This window comes from Alosa pseudoharengus, unplaced genomic scaffold (genome assembly GCF_046254945.1).
Source record: "Alosa pseudoharengus isolate Yale_2024_CS ecotype anadromous, Long Island Sound unplaced genomic scaffold, YU_APseudo_1.1 YU_APseudo_1.1_scf_3, whole genome shotgun sequence".
Classification (NCBI taxonomy): Eukaryota; Metazoa; Chordata; class Actinopteri; order Clupeiformes; family Clupeidae; genus Alosa; species Alosa pseudoharengus.
The window spans coordinates 27,896,877-27,919,727 of NW_027468718.1; the positions used below are offsets into that span (position 1 = coordinate 27,896,877).

Consider the following 22,851-nt stretch of genomic DNA (forward strand, 5'->3'; position numbering starts at 1 on the left):
ATTTTTTTCTTTCTTCACTTCTATCTTAACTCAGTCTAACAATAGGCGGGAAGCTCCTTATTGTAATTATTTTCTGCTGTTTGTTTTTTTTTAATTGTGGAATTTATGTATTTCAGTGTATTTCAGCTAAACTCTGCTCGACTTCACCACGGTAGGAGTCCACCCCCTGCATTCAGTGTACATTACAAATTATTAGCTTGCACAAATGCCTGGATTTTGGATGTTTCTAGGTTGGTCAGACCTTATTGACATTTTAAGGATCCCATCAGTGTCCCAGAGTCATTTCTTTTACAAGGCATACATTTTTGTAATTGCTATGAAAATACAATGCCAGACAGTATTCCAAAAATGACAAAAAGAAATACCAGACATTGGTCTGTACAAACTGAATACTCTAAAAACTTAGACAAACTTAGACTTTACAAACTCCTGGAATTGATCCCCTTTCCAATTCCAGAGAATTGTTGATTAGTCATGTTAAATGGTCACATGAAGAGCGTAGCTGCCTTTTAGGGTTGCAGGCTGAGTTCAATGAGGCGGCCGGCAAACACACCGAGAGTGCCGATAATACAGACTGCCATGAAGACACAGAGCAAAATGTGGTCCAGCACCATGGCAACAAACTTCCACTCCTCACAGGCCTGGTGAGGGAACAAGGGCCAGCAATTAACCAGACATCAAAGAAAACACACAACTCAACATGCAAAACATGCACAGCCACTGGCTGCCACTGTAGCAAAAAATCCAACTATTCCCACTGTAAATGTACAATTATTGTGAGGAAAAAGGAACACGGATCTCTTATGTCTGTGTCTTACATTGTTGGACTCCTCATCCGACTTCATGGTCTCAGCAATGTACTTGACTCCTTCGATGGCACTGCGTACATCTGGATTTCTAAGCACGGGGGATTCATACGTGACAGGTGCAGGATGTGGCTTGCCAGAGATGTCTGAAATGTCAAGTTGAGGAGAATAGATGGTTTTGGCTTGCTTCTCTAGGGATGGTCGCTTCATCGTAGAGAAGAACATGAGGTTGGGAATGGTATTGATGAAAATCTGGTGAAAGAGCATGTAAAATGATTGGTATATTTTATGCAGTGAGGAGGCCTGATGTGCTATACAAAGTTCAAAGAGTTTCTATGACACAAACAATAGTTCTATGATGAAGCAGTCCATACTAGACATTGGACTCATTTTACTTCCTAAACCAGAGTGAAGCACTAACATACTGTAGATGGCAGCACTGGGTATCATCCATTCCACCAGTACAGGGTTTCAAAGACATTTGGCAAGAAAATCAATGCTTTTAATCAGAGGTAATTTTTGGTAGTAAAGAATTGTCTATAGCTATATGTGTCCAGTTTATGTCCAGCTAAATAACTACCAGCAAGATCTGTGGACATTACATGCCCTCAATATTTACATAATGACCTTATAGTACATAAGCCCTGTATCTGGGGTGCTGATGTGAGGTGACCATGACACGAGTACAAGTGTAGAACAGCCTCCCTCTTGAGCTCACCTTGCGAACCCATTCAGGCATAGTATGTGTACTGGGGGAGCGGTGGTGGGTGTTGATGACGATGACGGTGATGATGATGGAGGCTATGACGAAGACCATGGTGAACAGCATGTACTTCCCAATCAGGGGCACAGCGCTGGAGGTGGAGGGGATGAGCTCCACGATGACCAGCAGGAACACGGTCAGAGACAGCAGGACGGAGATGCTCAGGGTCATTTTCTCACCTGAGAGACAGCACGTCCCACAGAGTGTAGGAGAGACAGATGGATGCATCAGGAAAATATCATCTTCTGTGTTTTATAGAGAAAACATGTAATATCTGGGAATATCTAGAAACTTGCAACATACTTTGGTATTATTATATTGAATAAACATTCCAAATCTGTTCATAGTTTACTGTAGAAGCATGTACTAGTTACTACAAGGGATATGGTTTGAGCTACACCAGGCGCGTAATGAAGAGTTCCGTTCGCATAGCGTCTGCTGCAACAATTAGCTGCCACTATAATCAATGGAAGTAGCTACACCAGACGTGATAGTGGCGCATACGTTCGAAAAAAATAGACCAGTCTTTTAAAATGGATTTTATGTGTTGCGAACGGAACGCTTCAGTTACGCGCCTGGTGTAGCTCATACCTAAGACTATAAAACTGTTTTATTGGAATATCTTTGAGGGGTTGTGTCCAACATGGCATTGTGGTCTATAGATAGAATGTTACTGGAGACAAACAACTGCCGCAAGGTCATAGTTGTGAACAGGCAGGGGGCATGTTTCTATGCCCTCACAAGGGACAAGAGACAGCTGCACACTGCAGAATCAAATCCCGCTCTCTGAAACTCCACTAATCTCTGGAGCCGTATCAGGTGGCACAATTGGTTGAACAGTTATAGTTAACCAGCTACATAACATGAAAGACAGAATTGAATCCCATATTTTACACACAGCCAGCTTTCCTTTCATTTTATTGTGTGCTAATAAAGATCCTCTCACTGACTAGAGCCAATTTTTCCAAAGTAAACACTACACTTGCTGGTGAAATAGTGATGGCTGAGATAGCTGCAGGAGTTTAAACCATCTGATAAATCAATACCTTAACCAAGCACATTGGCCTGATCAGTGGGTGCTGCTTATTCTCATTTACTTGTGAGAGACTTATTAGCCCATCCACCGCCTGATTCTTCAAGCCCTTGGTGATTAAGTGCTTTAGAGGGCGATGGTGTGACAGTGCTGTGAGTGATAATTGCATTTGTTCCACAGCGCCTCGCCACCCATCACAGCCACAGAGGAGAGAAATAAATAAATCTGCCCCTGCCACTCACGGTGATGAATCAACCCTGACTCAGACGGAGAAGCGTAGCGGTGTGACGTGGAGGACCGGTGACATATAGCCCTTCCTCTCCCCAATGTAATGCCTCCACATCTCCTTGAGAACTGGTCCATACGACAGGAGGGGGGAAGGTCTCTCTGAGTCGGAGGTCATAGCTGTGTCATGGAGCGTGGATGGGGGTGGGTGCCCGTCCAAGCTTAACCCAGTCCAGAACCCCACCATGCTATACAGAGGGCAGCTGGGACCCGATCTATAAAGCCTCTTACTCGACTGAGAATCAGGAAATCAGTGCCGGTCACTACTATAGCATACTCCCCGTATGTTCTTTTGCTGGTGGAATACCAGGGGGTGCCCAACAGAGGGGTTTATGCGGCAGCCCGCAGAGAGGAGATCTGGGTTGTGTTTTTAATTCCCCTAGTCTCTCACACGGATATTGCATAGAGGGAGATCCAGTTGCCAACGGTCATAAACAACCCAGTTGTAGACCAGCAAACACCGAGACGACGTGCAATCCCACACAGATCAGTGTCACAGCTTTACCTCCACAGGGTAGCAGGGGGACGTATCAGAAATTGGCGAGCACTGATGTATTATGCATTAAAGGCAGCCAAGCTCCCAGCCATGGCGGGGAACTCAGGCTTTGAGGTGGGGCGGGGGGGGGGGGGGGGGGTGCTGGGGGCGCGGGGCCAAAAACAATCGCTGCCACATCAGTCACCGTGCTCAGAGTTGACATGGCTTACATCAGACCATCAAGCCAAAGAGCTTGCACTGCATCCAAAAATGAGTGTAAAATGAAAATATCCTCATTCCACGTGCTCACTGAATATCATGGACAAATGTTCTCAAATGTCAATTAGGCTCTCACGATGTGCCATTCCCTTTCTGTGTATACAGACTATATAGCAACACAACAGGCTTCAGGTTTGAGGTGGACAGTATCAAACTATTGTCTCTCTGAGGCATCAACAACATCACATCAACCACCAGATTCTAAAGCCCTGATAGTGCACGAGGTAATGCTCCTGTGAGGCTGCCGGGGAGTAGACAGCAGGTCATACCAGAGTCCGTGGGCAGGTAGAACACCAGGCCTGTGAGGAAGGAGAAGAGCATGCAGGGGATGATGACGTTGACGATGAAGTAGAGGGGCAGGCGCAGCATGAGGAAGTGGTAGGTGATGTCCAGGTAGGGGGTATCGGGGCAGCAGGCGTAGTAGACCCAGTGCTTCCAGCTGCGGTAGTCCTTCATCACCCACTCCCCGCTCTCCATGAAGTTGCTCAGGTCAGGGCGGTCACTGTCCTGGTGGTGAAAGAGTCAACATCAAACTCACACTCTTGAAGACCACTGAGTTTGTTTCTAAGATAGAACACTGCGTTACTGAATCCATCCTATATGAGTCAAATTGTGGATTTATGGCTGTCTGGGAATGTTTACAAACTTGTGTCAAAAGGGGATTAGAATGGATGCTCCGCGTGAGTGAGTGAGTGAGTGGATGTGAATGCTTGTGTGGTAGTTACTGGATTGATGACAACCAGCAGGCCATCATAGGTCCAGGTGCCAAGTTTCATGGTGCAGTTCTGCAAGTCAAAGGGGAAGTGGAGCACGATGATCTCACAGTAGCTCTTGAAGATGGCGGGCGGGTTCCAAGTGATCATCCCGTTGTACTCCAGCAGCACTTTGGTCTCGTGCACGATGGCAAAGTCACCGTCGGCACTGCAGGGCACCAAAAACGCAGGGGCACAAGAGGGAGTGGGCGAGAGATAACGTTAACACACAGAGACAACACTGCCTGGAGCTGGTGAGCGGCTCCACCATAACACCACCCGCGCGTGCCAGTGCCAACCAACCAGAGCGGAGTCGGCCACCAGTGCCCGTGTGGCAGGAGGCTGGTTGTCAGGGAGAAACAGCATCGTATCAGACGGAGCATATGTGTGTGTGTGAACCTGCAATGCCGAGGCCCGATTTAGCTAGATGAAATCTGAGCCCCCCCTACCGCCATTTTCCTTCCTCCACCCCCACCCTGCACTGTGTGGAAAAAAAGGGTCATGTGATGAGAAACTATCAACAGCTCTATCAGAGGTTGTCTGCGGACATCACAGGAAACCAGATCTGACCTGCAGAGTGAAAGAGAGAAAAAAATCCCTCATTCTTACTTATTGTAGAGAACAAGGTCAGGACGCCAAAGATCTGTGGATGGGACTCTTATCTTTTGGATTCCTCCATAATCATTAGGATTCCACTGTAAATTCACATCTTTCCATTTCTGTGAGGGTTGAGAATAGAATTATACAGAAGTTGCATGATAAGATTCAACAGAAGATTGTGCATCCTTTAAATTCATGTCACGAGTCAAAATGATCATTTTAATCAGGGAAGGTTGTTTGTAGATTCGTACCAGCTGTCTGGTTTGAGAGACAAAGCTTAAGAAGAAAATGAGAAAACACACCTGCTTCAGTCTGACGTTGCTTGTGACAATCTGATTGACTTCGTCCTGCCAGAGAGACAAATAAACTGTGTGAGTGTGGGGAGTGAGTGCATCCATATGAATGTTGGCACGGGAGAGGCGAAGGGCTGCATTTCCATACCACACTAATGAGCTGGATAAGCTGGAGCCCAACGGTAACCACAACAGGGTCCTTGAAGTGATTGACAGGACGGACTACTTTGTTGTAGCCTTTGAATAAGGTTTTCACCAGACGGGATTCATCATCAGAGCACAAGCCAGAACCTAGAGGAAACACATTTCAGCATTTCAGATCATTATGGCTAGCTGTGACAGTGATTATGCCATATAAACAAAGCCTATGAATCCAACTGTTCATCTGTTAAGCCCACATGGCTGTCTATATTTGTTTCTATGTCTGGCCATAGGGACTGTTCTATTGTTCAGTCTGGTGGCATATAATAGGTTATAAAAACAGCTAGGTGAAATGTCAATATTGAATTCTAGCTGTCTAGCCACTCACTTGGCTCAGTTATTCTGTCTGTAACCATTATTAGCAACAAAATGAACAAAATAAAGAAATGAATGAACCCAAGCCCCTCACAATTTAAAGTAAGATTTTTTCCTTAACCCTGCAGATCATAATAGAAGTGATGAGTCTGATTTTGATCTCAGGTTCCCACTTGAGGATGTGTAATAAGGCCATCTCAGATTGAGTTGCAGGAAAGCATTTGTTACTTCCTCCCCAAGTCTAAGACGTCCGGTAATATCACATTTCATCAGAGTTTGACCTTCAGATAAAATGTGTTGAATATTGCCAGTCAAAACAACAACTAGTCTTAGTCTAGCAGTCTCCTGGTTAGAATGAGCAGGCATGAGAGCTAAAAGTGCAAATCACAAACTTGTCAACAACAGAGAGTTGAACATTACACCTGCATCTGTCAATCACTGCTTTGAAAAACACAGCTGTTATCCCCTTTTCTTGGAAGCAATTATATTTGATCTATGTCTAAATAATAATTAAATAAATGTATTATTTGTTATTAAAAAAGAAATGTTTTATAATGTGTCACAAATATGTGCTGTGAGCTTGTTAGTTTGTCACCTGAATGTTATACAAAATAATACATGGATTGTTTTTTGTGATTGAAGTTTGGTGTTATGTCATTTGCTTTTGTAAGTTGGTATCATGCTTAAAACTCAGTGTTTAAAACGGCACACAGAACCTACCTGCCAACACAAGGAGGAGAGGACACACACAATAAAACCAGCTCATGATGCCGTTTGGTTCCTCTCTGGCATATTACTCCGAAAACTGACAGTTTTTCGTCCTCTCTCTAGAATAAGAGAGGGGAAGAGGCGTCCATTTAGAAGTTTAGCAAGCAACGTCTCGGTCAGTGAGCTCTGCGACCAATGCCCACCCCTCTACTCCCCAAATGACAACTGTGACTGGGACTGGATCTGGGTGAAAGTCCTCAGTCATCTCACACATGCCATCAGTCAGATGTGCGAGGCAGCACGCCAGCTCATATGTCATCCATGTGACATCCTGGACCTCAGCAGCTCTGGACAGGATATTTATGATCCATCTAATTTAACTTATCAATATCCAGAACGGCAAACAGCAAACTCTTGTGTTTTAATTCAGCTGAAGTCTAATTTGGTTTTCAAAGGAGCCTGTCTGCTTTAAATTCTGTTCATGCAAATAATACACAATGTAAGCCCAAGAGAGATGAGCCCAACATGTCAGGTGAACAAAAACAACATGGCTCATTCAGAGTGCGATCTGATAGCGCCTGAGGGTGTTTCTCAAGGGTCCTTTGTACCACCAATTAGGCTCCTTTATCATCAGGGGTGATGCATCAAACTTCAGAGTGATGAGATGGTTTCAGTGCTGGAAAATAATCGCTTATGTGTTCATTTTATTTATTATGTGTTTATTTATGCTGACGTAAAATAGGAAGTGCGGACACTCACATGTAGTTAAACCACATCACTTGTTTTTTGTGCAGATGACTGGTCACAGCGCCCCTGGCCCCCTCCTGGACTGCACACCTGCCCTTCCTCGTGGAGGCGGTGATGGGAGGAGGCCACTCGCTTCCCCCGTCACCGTCAGACGCTCACTCAACCAGACGCCCACTCACCCTCCACCTCATTCATCTTCTTTAGAGGCAAATGGCAACTTTGGGTGATTGCTGAATTAAGATGGGTGCCTGTCCCTTTTCTCCTGGCCCCTGCCTGGTCAGAGCACCTGAGTCTACTGCCCCATCCCCCCTCTCATAGGCCCCATGCCAAAATGAAACCCATTTGACCTTGGGGGGGTTTAAGGGAGGTGACAGAGAGAAGCCTTTGAAAATGTTCAGTCAGCCTCACTATGGTCACTCTGGCAGCTGGGCTGCGCCATCATTTTCTGCCAAACAAGGCCTTTCAGAAAACCAACCGGTGCCCCAAAATAGAGAAAAAGGAGAGACAGAAGGACTGAGAGAGAGATGGCCAAGGGAGAGAGAAAAGAATAAAGACAAAGGCCAGAGAGCTTTAATTCTAAGCTTTAGCATTTTGTTTTTGATAAGCAACTATATATTTTATGATGCCACACTATGTACAGCCCTGCTCTGAGTGTGTCTGTGGCAGCTGGGCTTATGTAGATCGATCACCGTTTCCATGGCAGAGATTACAGTGTTAGAGGGTATATTTTTTACATAACATGTTTCTTTTAAAGATAGAACTGTCAGTGAGAGGTTACATGTTTAACATTCTTCCACTTACTGCATGTGGCTGCAAGAGCCCCATGGGCAAGTTCACCCTGAAGGTGTTCACACACTAAATATAAACGTGATAATTATAGCCTAGCGAAACAAAAATGTGTTTGAGAGTACCTGGCTGTTATGCGTCTCAATGTTCTCTTCAGCGATGACGTGCCTCAAACAAAAGCATTGCATTTGGGTGAAGTGGGTGAAACACTGGAAATCACAGAAAAAGTCGTCCCACATTTTCCTGTGAATAATCAGAGGCCGTTTCAATATTTCAGTATGCATTAGCATTTAGCTATGTGGGTCAGCATGCTGAGCACAGAAATGTCGCTGCATCTCAGTTCAATCAACAAAGAAAGGTCAGTAATCTTATGGAGGGACCATAACATTCCAAATCATAAAACAATCCCATAATTAATGTGGGGAAAATGATGTGACATTTGAAGTGAGAGGCATATAGCCACATTATCAGTAGAATAGATAACTCCAATACAGTTCTGTGGGAACACTGCAAAATAGTGTGCACAATTTAACTGTTGGGTTTGAACAATGAAAAGATGATGAAATCATAGAAAAATAAATAATTTTGTATGTTACACAGTTGTAGGCTAAGCTATGCGACCGGAGCATTCAATTGAATACTCTTGCCTCAGTTCTTTGCAGATTAACAACCAATTAAGTTTTTCATGCTAACAATTACCACTAAATTTATGTTATTGTCAATCTAGCCTACATGCTGAACTTGAATTCTCAAGTCGTTATGACCAAGTTCATTCCGGAAGCCACAACAAACGGATATCAACAATAAACGTCTTAACGTATTAAAAAGTGTGCACAAACCATACGTGTAACGTGCACATTACATCCTACAGGGGTTTAATATACATGGGCCGAATACAGAAAGAGAACAGGAGGTGGTAAACTTAGAAAGGTCAGGTCTTGTCAGGCTTTATGGCTTTTAATAATCCTACATCAAAGCTACGGTTTCCACAATTACGGCGCAGAACAATGGTGCATGATTTAATGAGATTTCATGGCAAATTAGCAAATGCCAGCTGCAGTCTCTACTGCCAAGAGGAAGGTGCTCTCTTTCTGCAGCCTAGGAACACAATCAGCTCTCCTTGGTTTATCTGATTATTACAGTGACTAAATGCAAACAAAATTTTTATATAATATATTTAAAATCCATTAATTCTCTTTGACTTCCACATCTAGGCAGGTAATATTTTGCACATACATCTGTGAATGTGTGAGATAAGGCCTGACTGCACGTCAGTGTGTGGGTGTGGAAAAACATTGCCTGTGGTATAATTAAACACTAAATGCAGTAAATCCCAAGTGACACTGTATGCATATGTATCCAGCAATTAAAAATCCCCTCGCTGCGGAGAGAGGACAGTGCCTGAGGTCCTGTCAGGTCCATCCTCATCTCCCACCGAATGAGCGTGACGGACATGGAGATTGAGGGGTCTGCTGGCGGGAGTCACATGACTTCGTTTACAGAGGTGGCTGGATGTCAGTCTAAATATGTACACAAACAACGCAGCCGGCCCAATCGTCAAGGTCATTCTCTGTGTATTACTGCAGCAGGTTCATTAACAGCAGCGAAATGGAAATAATAACCATGAATAACAATCACGGCTTTGATATAAAAAAAAATGTCTCAAAACATGGATTACTTTATTGTGTGCAACCAAATCAATTAGTTGGCTCTGTACACAGATTTCTAGTAAAGTAAAGTTTAATAAATTAACGTTTCCATGCGCAAAATCTAATACAAATCAAACAAAAACATTACAATGCAATCAGGAGCTGTACAAATAAGGTTGGAGGTGGAGTGCAATAGAATTTGAGGTGAGTGAGTCTAGCACAAATGGAATATTAACAGTAAAAACGTTGATTGTTGTCTGTTTAAATAGGAGGCTCTGAAATCCACCTGACATGATACTGCATATAAAAACCTAAGAGGCAGAGAGAAGTGGTTATCAAGAGAAATTGATTGGAGAGAAATTGACGAGTGATTGATTAAACCTTATCGATTACATCCAGGTACTGTAGACAATGTTTCACAAAAACAATTTGCCCTTTCGGTCAACCGGGAGCTACTGTACATCCACAGGACAAAATAAAAAAATTAAATAAAAGCACAGTCACAATGCTTTTGAACTTCACAATCTTTAAAAAAAAGAGAGAGAACACATGCTGGGGTTACGGCTACGAAGCTATCCAAAATAAAGACACTCTGCAAAATCTGCTCTGCAAAGTCTGCGTTTCTCAACAAACCCCCGACAAAAATGGGGAGGAAGACATGCAAGATCAAGGTCCATAATCCACAGCCATGAAACAGAGAGAAAAATGAAAGTGAGGCTGAGTGTTAGTACTGCATCCACTGAGCGCGGAGCCACTGAGACTAGAATGACATAGGGTCCTTCAAAAGGTTCAAGTCTTTGCACCAAAGAGAGAAAATCAAAATACCAGACAGAGTCAATCTGTCCTGTATCAAAAGCGTTTCTTTGATTCCTTCATTTTGGAGGTTTGGAGGCAGGGCGCGGCTGTGAATTTAAAACAGGATGTCCTCGTTCTTGATGAGGGTCTCCACCACCTGGCGTTGGTAGCGGATGTCGTTGAGGGCAGTCATGGCATCCAGGTCGGGCGCTCGCATGAGGGTCGGCCCGAAGACGATGCCGAGGTTTTCTGCGTTCATCAAGTTGTCCTTCTCATTTTGGGTCACCCTGAAAACAACAGAGAAACACAGTAATGACCCTGGTCAGACAGAGCTATGGTAGGCTATGGAGAAAACAAGCAGTCAAACACCAAAGGGAAAGCAGCCTCTCCATCCAGAATACAAAGATTTTACGGAACAAGAACATGTCAGAAGGGAGAAGTGAACAAAGGAGGACGAGACTGCACCAGGTGAAGGAGTGGAGAAGAAAATGGAAGGAGAGTGTTGTGTTGAGGGAGGAGTGGAGAGTAAAGGAGAGGAAATGGCCGTGTCTGGACAGGACTCAGCAGGGGTGTGTGTAATGGATGGGATGCAAACCTTTTGAGGTGGGCCATGAGATAGCGCAGCGTCTCGTGGTGTGCCGGCGGCAGCAGCTTCAGAGCCTCGTGCAGTGCCTCCAGACGCTCGTCAAGGTCCGTAAACTCTAAACACACACACACAAAACAATCACAGTCACCATCAGCCAGTCACCAAAGCAGCAGCACACAGTGGCCTGACTGTCCACAGGCCTCTCCTCTCTGCCTCCGTGCGTCATGCGGAGGCGGAAAATAACACATTTCTGCCATGGTAGCAAACAGCTCAGAGCTGGGAAGTTGTCTTTATCAATCACTTCAGTAACTACTTTCTCAAATGAAAAAAGTAGGAGAATTGAATTGGGTTTGGGGGGAAGGTTATTAAGAGAGCCTGAGAGCTATGGTGATACTCCACAAAAAAAAATGTCAGGCCTAAGCCTTACATTTCCATGGAGACGGCAATGGGTAAAGCGCTCACTTGATGCAATTATCACGCTCGGTGGAATTACTGTGCCGAATTTCCACCCTAATCTGATACCCCCAGCCCCAGAGTCATGGGCACAGTAAATGTGCAACAAATCACCGTGTGGGCTGGAAATAATGCAATCAGGCTGGAGTCTCCTGGCCACGCTAGGCAAATGGACTCTGCTGCTGCTGCTGTATACTTACTTGCGGCCTCGATGAACTTGGGGTAGGCGTCGTACGTGATGACGGGGATGGGCAAGTCCCTGAAGTACAGCTTAAGCGCCCCGGTGATGATGTTGATATCTTCATAAACATTCACAGAGATGTCCGCCTTCTCACCATCTGGGTGGGGAAATGAGAAAAGACGTCACGTTACACACAGGAGAACAGAAGATGAGAGCGTTGAACAAAAACACCGAACGTGAATCTGGGATTTGGAAGAGAGACAGACTTTTCTGTCTCAGGCGCTCACACGAGAGGTGGGCGTTTTTTCTTCTCCCCGCCGTCTCAGAGAACCAGAAAAAACAGAGAACCAGCCCCTGAGACAGAATGCGTTTGGACAAGCGTCTTTGCGGCGGTGTGGCTATGTGGGCGCTCTAATTTCTAAAGGGTCATCAAAGGCTGGGCCTAGTTCTGCTGACTGCAGTCTTGGGGCGTGCCTGACGGGCCCCAGTTCGGAGCGTGGCCTAGATCTGCTGCAGGCCTGTGTGTGTGTGTGTGTATGTGTGTGTGTGTGTGTGTGTGTGGTGTGTGGAGAGGGAAAGAGAGCGAGAGCGCTGCCCTGACATACTGCCACGGGTCATCTACTTCCCCCAGCCTCCCAGCGAGGCGACCATGGCTCCAGGCTTTCCCATAATCCCACTGGCTAGCCACTGCCGCGCTGCAGCCCCCTGTGCTCAGAGTGGGGTAGATAAGAGAGGGGGGCTCATCTCCATTTCTCATGCATTCTGGAGAGCCCCTGCAGATTGGGGGGAGTTTGTGTGGAATCCTTTCTTGCGGGGGGTGACATTTCGAGAGGGGTTTTGCCTAGCTGAGCTTGAGCCTGTCACTGAGCTCCATGTTTACTGATGACAGGCTGAGCAGAACGGAACAGAACAGAAAGAACAGCCACTGCTGCTGCCAATCCCCACGCAGAGGTCACATCAGCACAAGCTGACCGCACACAGATGGACCTTAAGCTCATGTGTCGTAATGCAGCATATACAGCATTCTAACACAAAGGGCCTCACTTCAGCATTTAAAAGCAGGTTGACCTAAAAATGGCACATGGACAGTGAACTTTCCCACCGAGAACAGGACTGTAAATGACAAGCAAGAGGTTCTGTACCTCTGTCGAACGTCAGCTTGGCATCTTCTATCAAATCACTGAATCCAGACACCCGGTAGATTCCCTCTGACTTCAAGCCTAGAAGAGAAGGAGAAGCTTCACAATTATTTCAATGTTTAAACACTATAGTGTTTTCAAATAAAAACATGGCTCTATGCATTTCTTCATTGAAAACATATAAAACAAACCATCACAAACATCTATGTGTTTATATGCACATGTGTGTGTGCTTTTGAGCATATGGGCATGTTTATGTATATGTTGCCAAAGTTGATTGTGGGCATGTGTATGCATATTTATTTTGCATGTTTCACTATGTTCATGTGTTTATGTGCACCCATGTGTGTGTCTGTCTGCGCATATGTGTGTGTGTGTGTGTGTTCATGTGTGTGTGTGTGTGTGTTCATGTGTTTGTGTGCATATGTATGTGTGTGTGTGTGTGTGTGTGCAAATGTATGTGTGTGTGTGTTCGTGTGTGTATGTGTATGTATATGTATGAGTGCTGCCTACCTCTGGACTCAATCTCCCGTATGCACATGTCCACCACCATGGGCCGCTTGCTGTTGTGGGCCTTCACCAGGGTGGTCAGGTCACAGCTGTACACTTTCTTCACATGCTTTAGGTCAGGCTTGCAGTCGTTGGGCACCATTTTCGAGCACTGCTTATGGACATTCAAACCGCAATCTGGAAATGAGGATAAACCAAAAAAAAAAAATTAAAAAGGTCAGTAAGCAGAAAATATGAGAATGTTTATGTGCAAAATAGTCATGTGCATACTAGATGCAGTAATACGCTGTTGTAGAGGGTTCCTATAGGTCTCTGAAATGTTCTCCCTGTAGACCTTGTGATAAATATTTCTGCTGTTTGCTATTCATGCTTAGCATATGTGCTGTGACGGGCTTTAGTTCCACTCATGGCTTTGCTGTGGTTTCAGTCCCTGTGATCAATAGAACTGCCTACGTAGTTTCATTGACCACTTGAGCATCCGCTCACAGCCGATGTCATCACTTTTTGATTGGCTGCCAATGACATTACCAGTGTCACCTTGAAACACTTCAGCAAATGTCCAGCAAACAAAGGAACCTCATGTAAAATGCATGCAGTACCAAACCCTGTCAATTCCTCACCATTTTAGCACTTAAAATATAGATATTTGACAAAAATATAATATTTAAAAGAAAATTTCATACTGAAAAACAAATTGGAAAAATGTAAACAAACCAAAAACCCGAGCAAAACAAAGATGACAACATCTATTCACTAAAATCACAAATGTGTACACAGCTTGTTTAACAGGAAAACATAAACGATTACCTTTGATTGTTTACAGAATCGTGAGGTTAAATATCCTGATTTTACCCCGATTCATATAAACACTCTCCACAGAACCCCACTGTCATACACACATGTCCTCAGCGCTTGCTCGCGAGCCAAGTAAGAATCAATCAAGGGAACATGTGAGAGCTAGCGAATAAGCGGCTTTCTGTGGCGCTATTACACTAATACCAACTCATCCTCGCTGCGCACTCTCCCAACACGGGCGAGACCAGCCCAAATCAACACTTTACACAACACTTGACAAGCCAGAGTTCCCCCTCTGAAAGGAGCTCTGCTCTGCTCTGGGGCCTGAGTGGAGGTGGCCAGCTGCTCCAGAGACATGTCCACCATGTTCCCACCATGCAGGGAGGCAGCGGCAGGCAGCAGCCCAGTGAGAACAGATGCTGAGGAGGGAGAGAGAGAGAGAGAGAGAGAGGGAGAGGGAGAGAGGCCGCTCTGCTTTGTGTTGTGTGAGGGGAAAGGGGGGGGGTGGGTGGGGGGTCTCTTAGGGAGAATTAAAGGCTCACTGAAAACAATGTGGCCTGGAGGAGAGGGAGAGAGAGAGAAAAAAGGGAGATAGTGTGGGGCTGGCAGGGCCCACTCTCGTCCAAATCTGTGCCTGCGCACAATGGCCGTGGAGGCAGTGCCTCAGCGCGCTGCGGGCTACACTAGACCTCATTTCCCTGCCTTTAAATGGGCCATCTCTTTCAAGCTTCCAGCGGCACTCCGCTTTCAAGTTCTCTAAAAGAGCTCAGCACATTAAAAGGGGGAAAAAAAACACACAGGCTTCCCCCAAATCTCCTCTTAATCAGATGAAATTTGGTGATAGAATAGAAAGGACTGAAAAATGTCCCCCTCCCGTTCTGCTACAGTACATCTAAAAGACGCGCCGTGGCATGCTTCTATTATGTACCAAATTAAAACGAGATGGGGGGAAATGGAAAACATTGTGCTGACTGCTGAAATGGGAAAAAAAAGAAAATGCAGACTTCAACTGGAAAAAAAAAATGACATTGGTTGATTAAAATAAAGGCCCCTTGAGGAGTCCAGCCTTCATTTGAATTCAGCAGTGCAGAAATGTAATTACTTAAGGAGAGACAGGCCTCAATGCTGTGGAAGGAGACACGGCTTTTAATAGAGGGCACCCCCGTTGGTGTGTTCCCTTTATAAAGCAGCGGAGGTCCACCGCGGGCGTGCTCCGCTCGTCAGCTCAGGGGTGACCCTGGGTCCCAGGTGGGCTGGGAGAGGACACACCCCTGGGGACAGTCTGGGGGGCCCCAGAGGCGGTGGCGGAGCATCAGCACCGTCGCCATGGTGAATCGCCGTTTTCTGGAAGATGAGCTTGGGCTGGCAGGTGGATGGATGGCTGGTTGAGGGGGTTGGGGGTTGGGGGGGGGGTTTGTGGCTAGAATACTGAAGGTGAGGCTAAAGGGGGGTAGGCCACCAGGGGCTCATAAGCACCTCATTCCAATGTCAGGACCCCTTTTCTCTATGCGCTGACCTCGCGTGCAGGAGCCCCCTCTTCCCCCTGCCTGCTCTCTGCTCTGGTTATGCGCGGTGCTGAGGATCATACCAGGGGAAGGGCTGCGCTGCCACCACCATTGTACAGCAGCCACCGCTCCCCACAGAAAGGCAATAGGAGACGCATTGAAAACCAGCCTGGGCTGAGGCAGCTGAATTTCAATGTGTTCATGTGTGTGCGTCTGTATGTGTCCTTGAGTGAATAGAGAATGTGTGTGTGTGTGTGTGTGTGTGTGTTTATGTGTGTGTGTGTGTGTTTATGTGTATGTATGTGTGTGTGTGTGGAATAGAGCTCCATCCCCATGGCGCACTGCCTCTCTCCTCATTACAGAGGCATGCCAGCTTTGTTTTTCTTCACAAGCATGATGGCATGAGGCTGGGGGTGGTGTGTGTGTGTGTGTGTGTGTGTGTGTGTGTGTGCTCATGGGAGAAAGAGAGAGAGAGAGAGAGAGCGAGAGAGAGAGTGTGGAGAGCAGGGGGTTGTTCTCTGATGAGGAAATGTGGCACAACACACAGAGGCAGGGGACAACTCGCTGGCACCAGCCCAAAAACTGTTCACACGTACCCCCTCCAAAAAGAGAGGGGAGGGCACAGCTCCACTCCTCATTCTCCCTCCCAAGCCCGAGAGCAAATTTAAACATCAAATAAGACTTCGCTGTCCTACTTTCTACCATCATCACTTCGTCAATGGGAAGGGGAGAAGGGAAACAGAGAAAGCATGCGGAGGAAACAAGCACTCGGCAAAGAGCACCTCCAATAAATAAGCGCTTTGAACGCAAGCTGCTTTCAAAATCAATTCATAAATAATTCATCCACAGAGTATCTGAAAACATATGTGTCGCTCACTTTGTCCTATAAATAAAACATAAAATACACACACATCGGCCCATTTCATTTCCACATTCTCATACCAGTTCCCTCATTCATTGTGGGTGGAAAAAATAGAAATGAGAAATACTGCCGGAGATTTCCGTGCCATACAGACAGTCTCTTTTGGAATACAGACTGTGAGTGAATGATTGCATCATGCAGATTGCACTACATGCCTTAGGGGGTACTGGGTGCATATCGCACCATAATAAAGGCATGATGCTTTCCCGATTCCATTCGGATTTAACCCCCCCCCCCCTCATTATTATGTTTCTGATGAATAACATGATAAATCATCCAATTTTACTAAATTGGATAACATTTTTTATTTTTTTTCATCAAACAGTTGGGGAACTGGTAACAAAGGATGCTCCATTAATGTCCTTCCTAAATGGCTTTCAAATACAGAGTTGATGTTTCATCATCCGGCATAAAGACTGATTATGCTGCTGTGCGACAGTAATATAGATATAAAAACAGAAAAATAACCAACAGTGAGCCACAATCACTACAGAGATAAAGCAGAACAAAAGGATTTTAAATGGTGCCATACTGATTGAACATCAATCCATCATCAGACCCTGTATGTGGTACTTATATAAATGTCCAGCTGGAGTTAAATGAGGCTAAAAAAGCACCCCCCCCCTCCTTCCTCTCACATATATATAGGCAATATTTTAATGCATATTTAAAAGCCCTCATCTGAGCATTCCTGTGTGCAAGCTCATCCATCATTGTTGTACTGGTGGAAATGCATAGGCAAGCACAGTCTTCCTTCAGTCTTAGCGAGACTGGAGCCCAAGAGAAGCCATCAGCGAGTACATTAGTGAAATGCATTAATGTCAACACTCTTAATCTGAGATGTACAGCACGATATAAGTCCTCATTCTGTCCTGTTACACAACTCTGTCATCTGCCGGGTTTATGCAACACATTATGACACATTAAACTTTCACTTCAGCTGGAATTGAGGTTACCCACATTCAACTCTGAATGATGCTGTTACATAAACTTTGACTGATGTATTTCTCAAGCGTAGTCCCTGTGGTGTGTGTGTGTGTGTGTGTGTGTGTGTGTGTGTGTGTGTGTGTGTGTGTGTGTGTGTGTGTGTGTATATTGTACCTGCACATTTGACTCCCTGAGCGATAAGCCCCCACATAAAGTTGGCACAGTATTCACACCAGTGAGGTCCTCGGAATGTGTGGACCTGCAAGAAGTCAGAAGGTCAGTCTCTAACACACACACAAACACATATTTTGAATTCTTTATTTAAAACACACACTCAAAAACAAAAAAACTAAACACAAACACATCATGCACACAACCATCAACACACTTACACAGCACCTCACTGACACACAAAGACATACACACACTCACACTCGCACAAAGAGTCTCCCCAAAAACACGCGCCCCAAGAGGGAAGCAGCCCGATGAGGAGGAGGGGGGACGGATTATCCGGCTGGTAAAGTTGCGAGGCGTCGATCACAGTCGTGGTCAAATCTGCCCACGTGCCTAATCCACTCAACCAATTAAGGAGCAGCGAGCGAGCGAGGTGGCTGCCGCAAGCCAGCGTGACACACTCCACCAGGTAACAGCGCAGCCAATCAGGGAGCGCCACTGGCCCTGTTTGTCTGGGGATGAGACACCAGCACTTTCCTGGATGGCAGGGGGACCTGAGCTCTCCTGTGAGGGATATCCAGGGCAGGGGGCCACTCGCAGCTAATCAGCCGTGAAGGCAGCAAGCACAGGGAGAAGACCAGGTGATTCAATAGAAAAGCCCGGCTCTAAAAAGCCTTGGAGGAGGGGGAAACTCACTACGAGACCCCAAAGGAGCCTCCATGAGAATATTTGGGCTATGCTGCACTGTAATAATAGAGCATCTGAATACAGTTAGCTCTTATGGAGATGGAATTGTTTTTTCCCCTTGTGGCTTGATGGGGGTGGTTTCTGGATAGACGCATTGAATGTTTCTGTATTTCATATGTCAGTAAAGAAATAAAGCAACCAAATTCAATCCCTCCACTTTAGAATTATCACAAAGGCATGCAAAATGAATTAGTAGCTTAGTGGTGATATTAGTTCTTTCCCTTTGTGGTATGTGGTGCCTGTTGGGTCCTTCGTTTAACTGTGAGCTCGTGTTTGTTGTTGCTGTTGCCGGTGATGGAGTGTGTGAGCCTGGCTGTATGCTACGCTGTGCTGTGCTGAGCTGAGCTGTGTGAATGGGGAGCAAGAGAGTGCTGCCTAGGAGTCCATTACTAACACACACACACACACACACACTTATATACACACACACACACACACACACACACACACAGGGGGCTCTGGAGGAGTCAGCACTTCCATCAGGCCACAGAGGTACCTTCGCTTCCCCTTCTTCATTAACCAGCCCCGAGCCAGCCAGGGAGTGAGTGAGTGGGGCTGCTGACTGAGACAGACACACACACACACACGCACGCACACACACACACACACACGCACAGGCACACCCCCCTAAATGGTAAATGGTTGCCCCTACTACAGCCTAATCTCCCCCATCTGCCACCCCACACAGTCCGCGGCAGCGCACACACAGCCCAACAGATTTGTTTTTTGAAAAAGGCTTTCTGAACAGACCCACAACAGTCCTTGTTTGAGGGGTCCGCTTCCTTTCAGTCCACAACACCCCCCAGACTCACTCCCCCCCCCCCCCCCTTCCCTCCTTCTCCTGGTCTCCTAGGGAGAGAGCTTCCCCTCTAGCCCAGCGCAACCATAGAAACCCAACCAAACCCTCCTCCTCTACAGCTAGCCTCCACACAAACACCGCTCACAGCAATGCATGATTAGAACAGACAGACTGTTAATGAGAAGTTGATAACATAACGAGGGCGAGTGTTGTTGTGGCTTACCTTGAAGTTGTGGACTTTCTCGTACTTGGGCGCGCGGTCCGTTTCCTTGAGCGTGGCTCGGCGCACCAGCGAGGTGAGCTGTGAATAGGCAAAGAGTTTGAGAGGTTGCCAGATGGTGGCGGGAGGCTTCTGTGGTCCCATCCGCATGCCCAGAGCAGCGGCCAGGATGTCCTGCTGGTTACTCTCCTGCTTGGACTTACTCTGGACCAGGGACTTCTCCCCCTTGCGTACCGAGTAGGACTCTCTGGACGGCATTTTGACACTGTGTGCTAGTCTACACTACTGAGGCCGAGAGAGAGTAGGAGCTTTGTCAAATGAGATGGCGCGAGAGAGAGAGAGAAAATTCCTCTATTCTATTGAGTTATCCTGTAAGACGACATATTTCTTGCATTTTCCTGGTTTTGGACACGATCGAGCCACGAAAGAAAAAGACAAAAAGAACCACCGCTAAAAGCAAAACAAGTCCGCCGAAGGCGACTTCTGTTAACAGAACTCTGTGCACAAAAATCCAAACACGGGTCAAGATTAGAAAAACAAAAACCAGCAGCAAAGAAAATTATTGCCAGCAAACTCTATCAAGTCCTGAGCTGTGTGTCCAGAAAAGAGCACAAGCCTGTGGTGGTCATGGGTGCCTCAGTATCCCGCGCTGTGGGCATCTATATGCAGATGAGATGAGTGCTCGTGGTAATCCTGTCCTCCCTGCACAGAGCTGATATTCTCCCTGGAAGCTCAGCAGCACACTGCCAGTGGATGCTGCTGCCGTCGAGAGGGAGAGAGAGAGGGGGGGGGGCGGAGGAGAGAGAGGAGGAGGGAGGGGAGGAGGGAGGGAGGCAGGAAGAGAGTGGGGGGAGGGCCTTAACGCTAGTCACGCAGGCTTAGGCAGGTCACGACAGCCAATCAGGGAGCTGCTGGCAGAGCTTGATGGCGGCCTGCTCCCCGCCCCCACCGGCCCTGTGTTGTCCGCTGGGAGAGCGTGGAGGAGGCGGCAGGCAGGCTTGGAAGGACTTGAGCGGGAGCGTGGGACGATAATGAGCAATGAATGAGTCATGCATCATCCCCTGTGCTGGGCTCAGTTCAGATAAGTTCAGCTCAGATCGGTGCTGTTCAGCTTGCCCAGATCATGCCACTTCCACAGCCCACCATCAGCAGCACCTCCACAAACCAGCCTTTTGTGAGGAGGAGAGAGGGTGGTGAAGCCCCCCTTTCCAAACTTGTCTCTATTTGTGGTCAGTTTGCTTGGAATGAAACCAATATGTCCTGCACTACACAAAGCTTGCCATACAGAGACATGGTAATTATCAGGGAGATTCGCTAAGCAGGAAAAAAAAACAAGAAAGAAAAAAAATCCCAAAGAAATCAAAGGCAACAGCAATTTGGTCTCATTAAGGGATGTGAGAATTGAACACCCAGATGTTCAAATGTGCATCAATTAAACCCAAAAATGTAAAGGAGATTTTAACAGTCTGCTTTCAAATGGACAGAAAGATGAAAGAAAATGTTAATGAGCAGACACTAGAAAACTAGGAAACTGTCTTTGCCTCCAAAGAGAAAAAAACCCTCATTCCAAGTGTGTTACTGAGGACAAAAATAAACGTATTTCATGTGAAAGAGAAACAACGCAGGGACTGGGACTAGCTTTGTCTCCATCACAACAGACTGTCGCTAGCACTGAAATGTCGCTCAGCTCTAATCCGGGAGTGGGATTCTCTCAGATGACAGTACAGCAGTGCTCAGAAAAAGCTCATCACACGCCAATTATGCACCTCGCAGGCAGCCTGCCGCAGTAAACAATCCCAGTCTGGTCAGAGACAGCCATCAGAGAGACCAGCCTACACACAACACACAAGAACAAATATCCCTCCTGCCACATGTCTCAGACGCAGCCAAGCTCTGCTGGCACAGTGCAGAGCCTCAGAACTTTGTGCAGGCAGACACACAGGCATACAGACAGACAGACAGACAGGCATACAGACAGGCATACAGACAGACAGGTGAAAATGGGCTTGATGTGACAGCACACTGGGCGAGTCTACTGGGTGATCAATAACAGGGAGCTTTCATTTGCTGATCTGCTCCTCCAGACGCCGGCGCACATGAAAGGACCGCGGCTATAATGGGGCTCCTCTCCCACAGGCGCCGGGATCGATGCGGAGTGCAACGGCCGCTCCAGACCTGGCAGGCCACTGTGGAAAGGAGCGGAGGCTCCAGGTGGACATGAAAGAGCCGGTGCTGTGGCCTCCAGTTGCGTCCGTCTCCAAACCCACTTCAACCCCGACTACCCCACCCCAGCCGGGCTACCTGCGAGTCGGGCGGGCCTGCAGTCTGCTCCCCCTCACCTGCTGTTCACTCAGCCCATTACTGCAGCTCTTCTCTGGGGCCAGGGAGCTTTGCTGCGGCTTTTTCAGGGTAATTGTGTTGCCTGCTGGTTGGAGCGCCACTACTGTCTTGACTCCCAGGATGTGGCAGGCTTTGAACGCACACCACCACCCAGACCCCCCCCCCCCCACACACACACCACCACCACCTCTAATTGACACTGATGGATTTTGCTCATTTTTCAGACGCGCTTCCCTAAGCGGAGGCTCGTAAAGCACAGGCACAGGCACAGAAATGGATCCTAAGTGCTGTTAACAAACACCGCCACTTCCTTTCTTTCCAGAAAACAAAAAAAAATTAACCAACCATCTGGGCATGCAAAGCCCATTTCTCTCCCGATCCAGCTGCTGCTCTATGAGGAGCACCAAGGCTTTGAATTGTGGAGGGGGCCTGGGACTTGGCTAACTGAATAAGCCAAGCTGATAATTTGTTTATCTATTGTTCTGGAAAAAAACAGCTCCTTTCCAAAGTGATTTGACCCCCAACCCTCTCCCTCCTCCCTACATTCAATTACCTCGGAGAGTCTCTCACACTATCATTTGTTTCAGTCTGTCAAACTTGACAAATAACAATATATTTCACAATGGCATCCTTGCAACAGTCAGGCATGCCTGAAGGACAAAACCAGAAGCTGTGAACGCTGAACGCAGACCAGTGAAAATGTTCATTATCAAAAGGAGTTTGTTACACAACGCATTTGCGCACACAGCCTTGCTGCATCAGTGTGTCGTAGGAGGGCGAGTTGCCTAGCAATATTCAAAGCACTTGAGTCGGGAATGGAGAGATGGCAATAGAGCGCCGAGGTCACTCTCCCCTCAGTGGGAGGAAATAGGTGGCGTTATATAAGCAAATGTTAAACGCAGCGACGGCGGCGGCCTCTTACATCACCAGGTGGAAGTGCCATCGAGCTGGCCTGCGTTCCTGTGCTCCCACTTGGAGAGAGAGCGAGCGAGCAAGCGAGGACAATTTAATTGGAGGGCACAGTTGACATGGCTGATGGGAGCGCTTGTCTCGCCAAGAGAAAAAA

At 46.7% G+C, this 22,851-nt stretch overlaps 2 protein-coding genes across 3 annotated transcripts in view; both read right to left on the bottom strand.

Moving 5' to 3' along the window:
* Positions 1-418: 418 nt before the first annotated feature.
* On the bottom strand, positions 419-6,708 carry LOC143100543 (acetylcholine receptor subunit alpha-like). Its single transcript, XM_076263798.1, has 9 exons — positions 6,523-6,708; positions 5,435-5,577; positions 5,296-5,340; positions 5,003-5,112; positions 4,367-4,562; positions 3,911-4,148; positions 1,525-1,748; positions 819-1,058; positions 419-641 (listed from the first exon to the last, which is right to left on the bottom strand). The coding sequence occupies exons 1-9, from the start codon at positions 6,566-6,568 to the stop codon at positions 510-512; spliced, it is 1,374 nt and encodes a 457-aa protein (XP_076119913.1). The 5' UTR covers positions 6,569-6,708; the 3' UTR covers positions 419-509.
* A 2,997-nt stretch (positions 6,709-9,705) lies between these two features.
* Positions 9,706-22,851, bottom strand: part of chn1 (chimerin 1) — a 38,900-nt gene continuing 25,754 nt past the window's right edge. For both annotated transcript variants that reach the window (XM_076263800.1, XM_076263799.1), the window contains exons 7-13: positions 19,449-19,526; positions 17,680-17,764; positions 13,360-13,533; positions 12,850-12,927; positions 11,727-11,864; positions 11,083-11,188; positions 9,706-10,774 (exon numbers count right to left, since the gene is read on the bottom strand). In XM_076263800.1, the coding sequence (XP_076119915.1) occupies positions 10,603-10,774; positions 11,083-11,188; positions 11,727-11,864; positions 12,850-12,927; positions 13,360-13,533; positions 17,680-17,764; positions 19,449-19,526 (831 nt within the window). In that variant the 3' untranslated portion in view covers positions 9,706-10,602. The remainder of the gene's footprint in view (positions 10,775-11,082; positions 11,189-11,726; positions 11,865-12,849; positions 12,928-13,359; positions 13,534-17,679; positions 17,765-19,448; positions 19,527-22,851) is intronic.

Excerpts from the sequence above, each read along its gene's own strand:
- LOC143100543 (XM_076263798.1), bottom strand. The coding sequence starts at position 6,568 with ATGAGCTGGTTTTATTGTGTGTGTCCTCTCCTCCTTGTGTTGGCAG. Across the intron at positions 5,341-5,434 it reads TTATCCAGCTCATTAGTGTG|GACGAAGTCAATCAGATTGT; the intron begins GTATGGAAATGC and ends TCTCTCTGGCAG. Across the intron at positions 1,749-3,910 it reads CTACCTGCCCACGGACTCTG|GTGAGAAAATGACCCTGAGC; the intron begins GTATGACCTGCT and ends GCTGTCTCTCAG.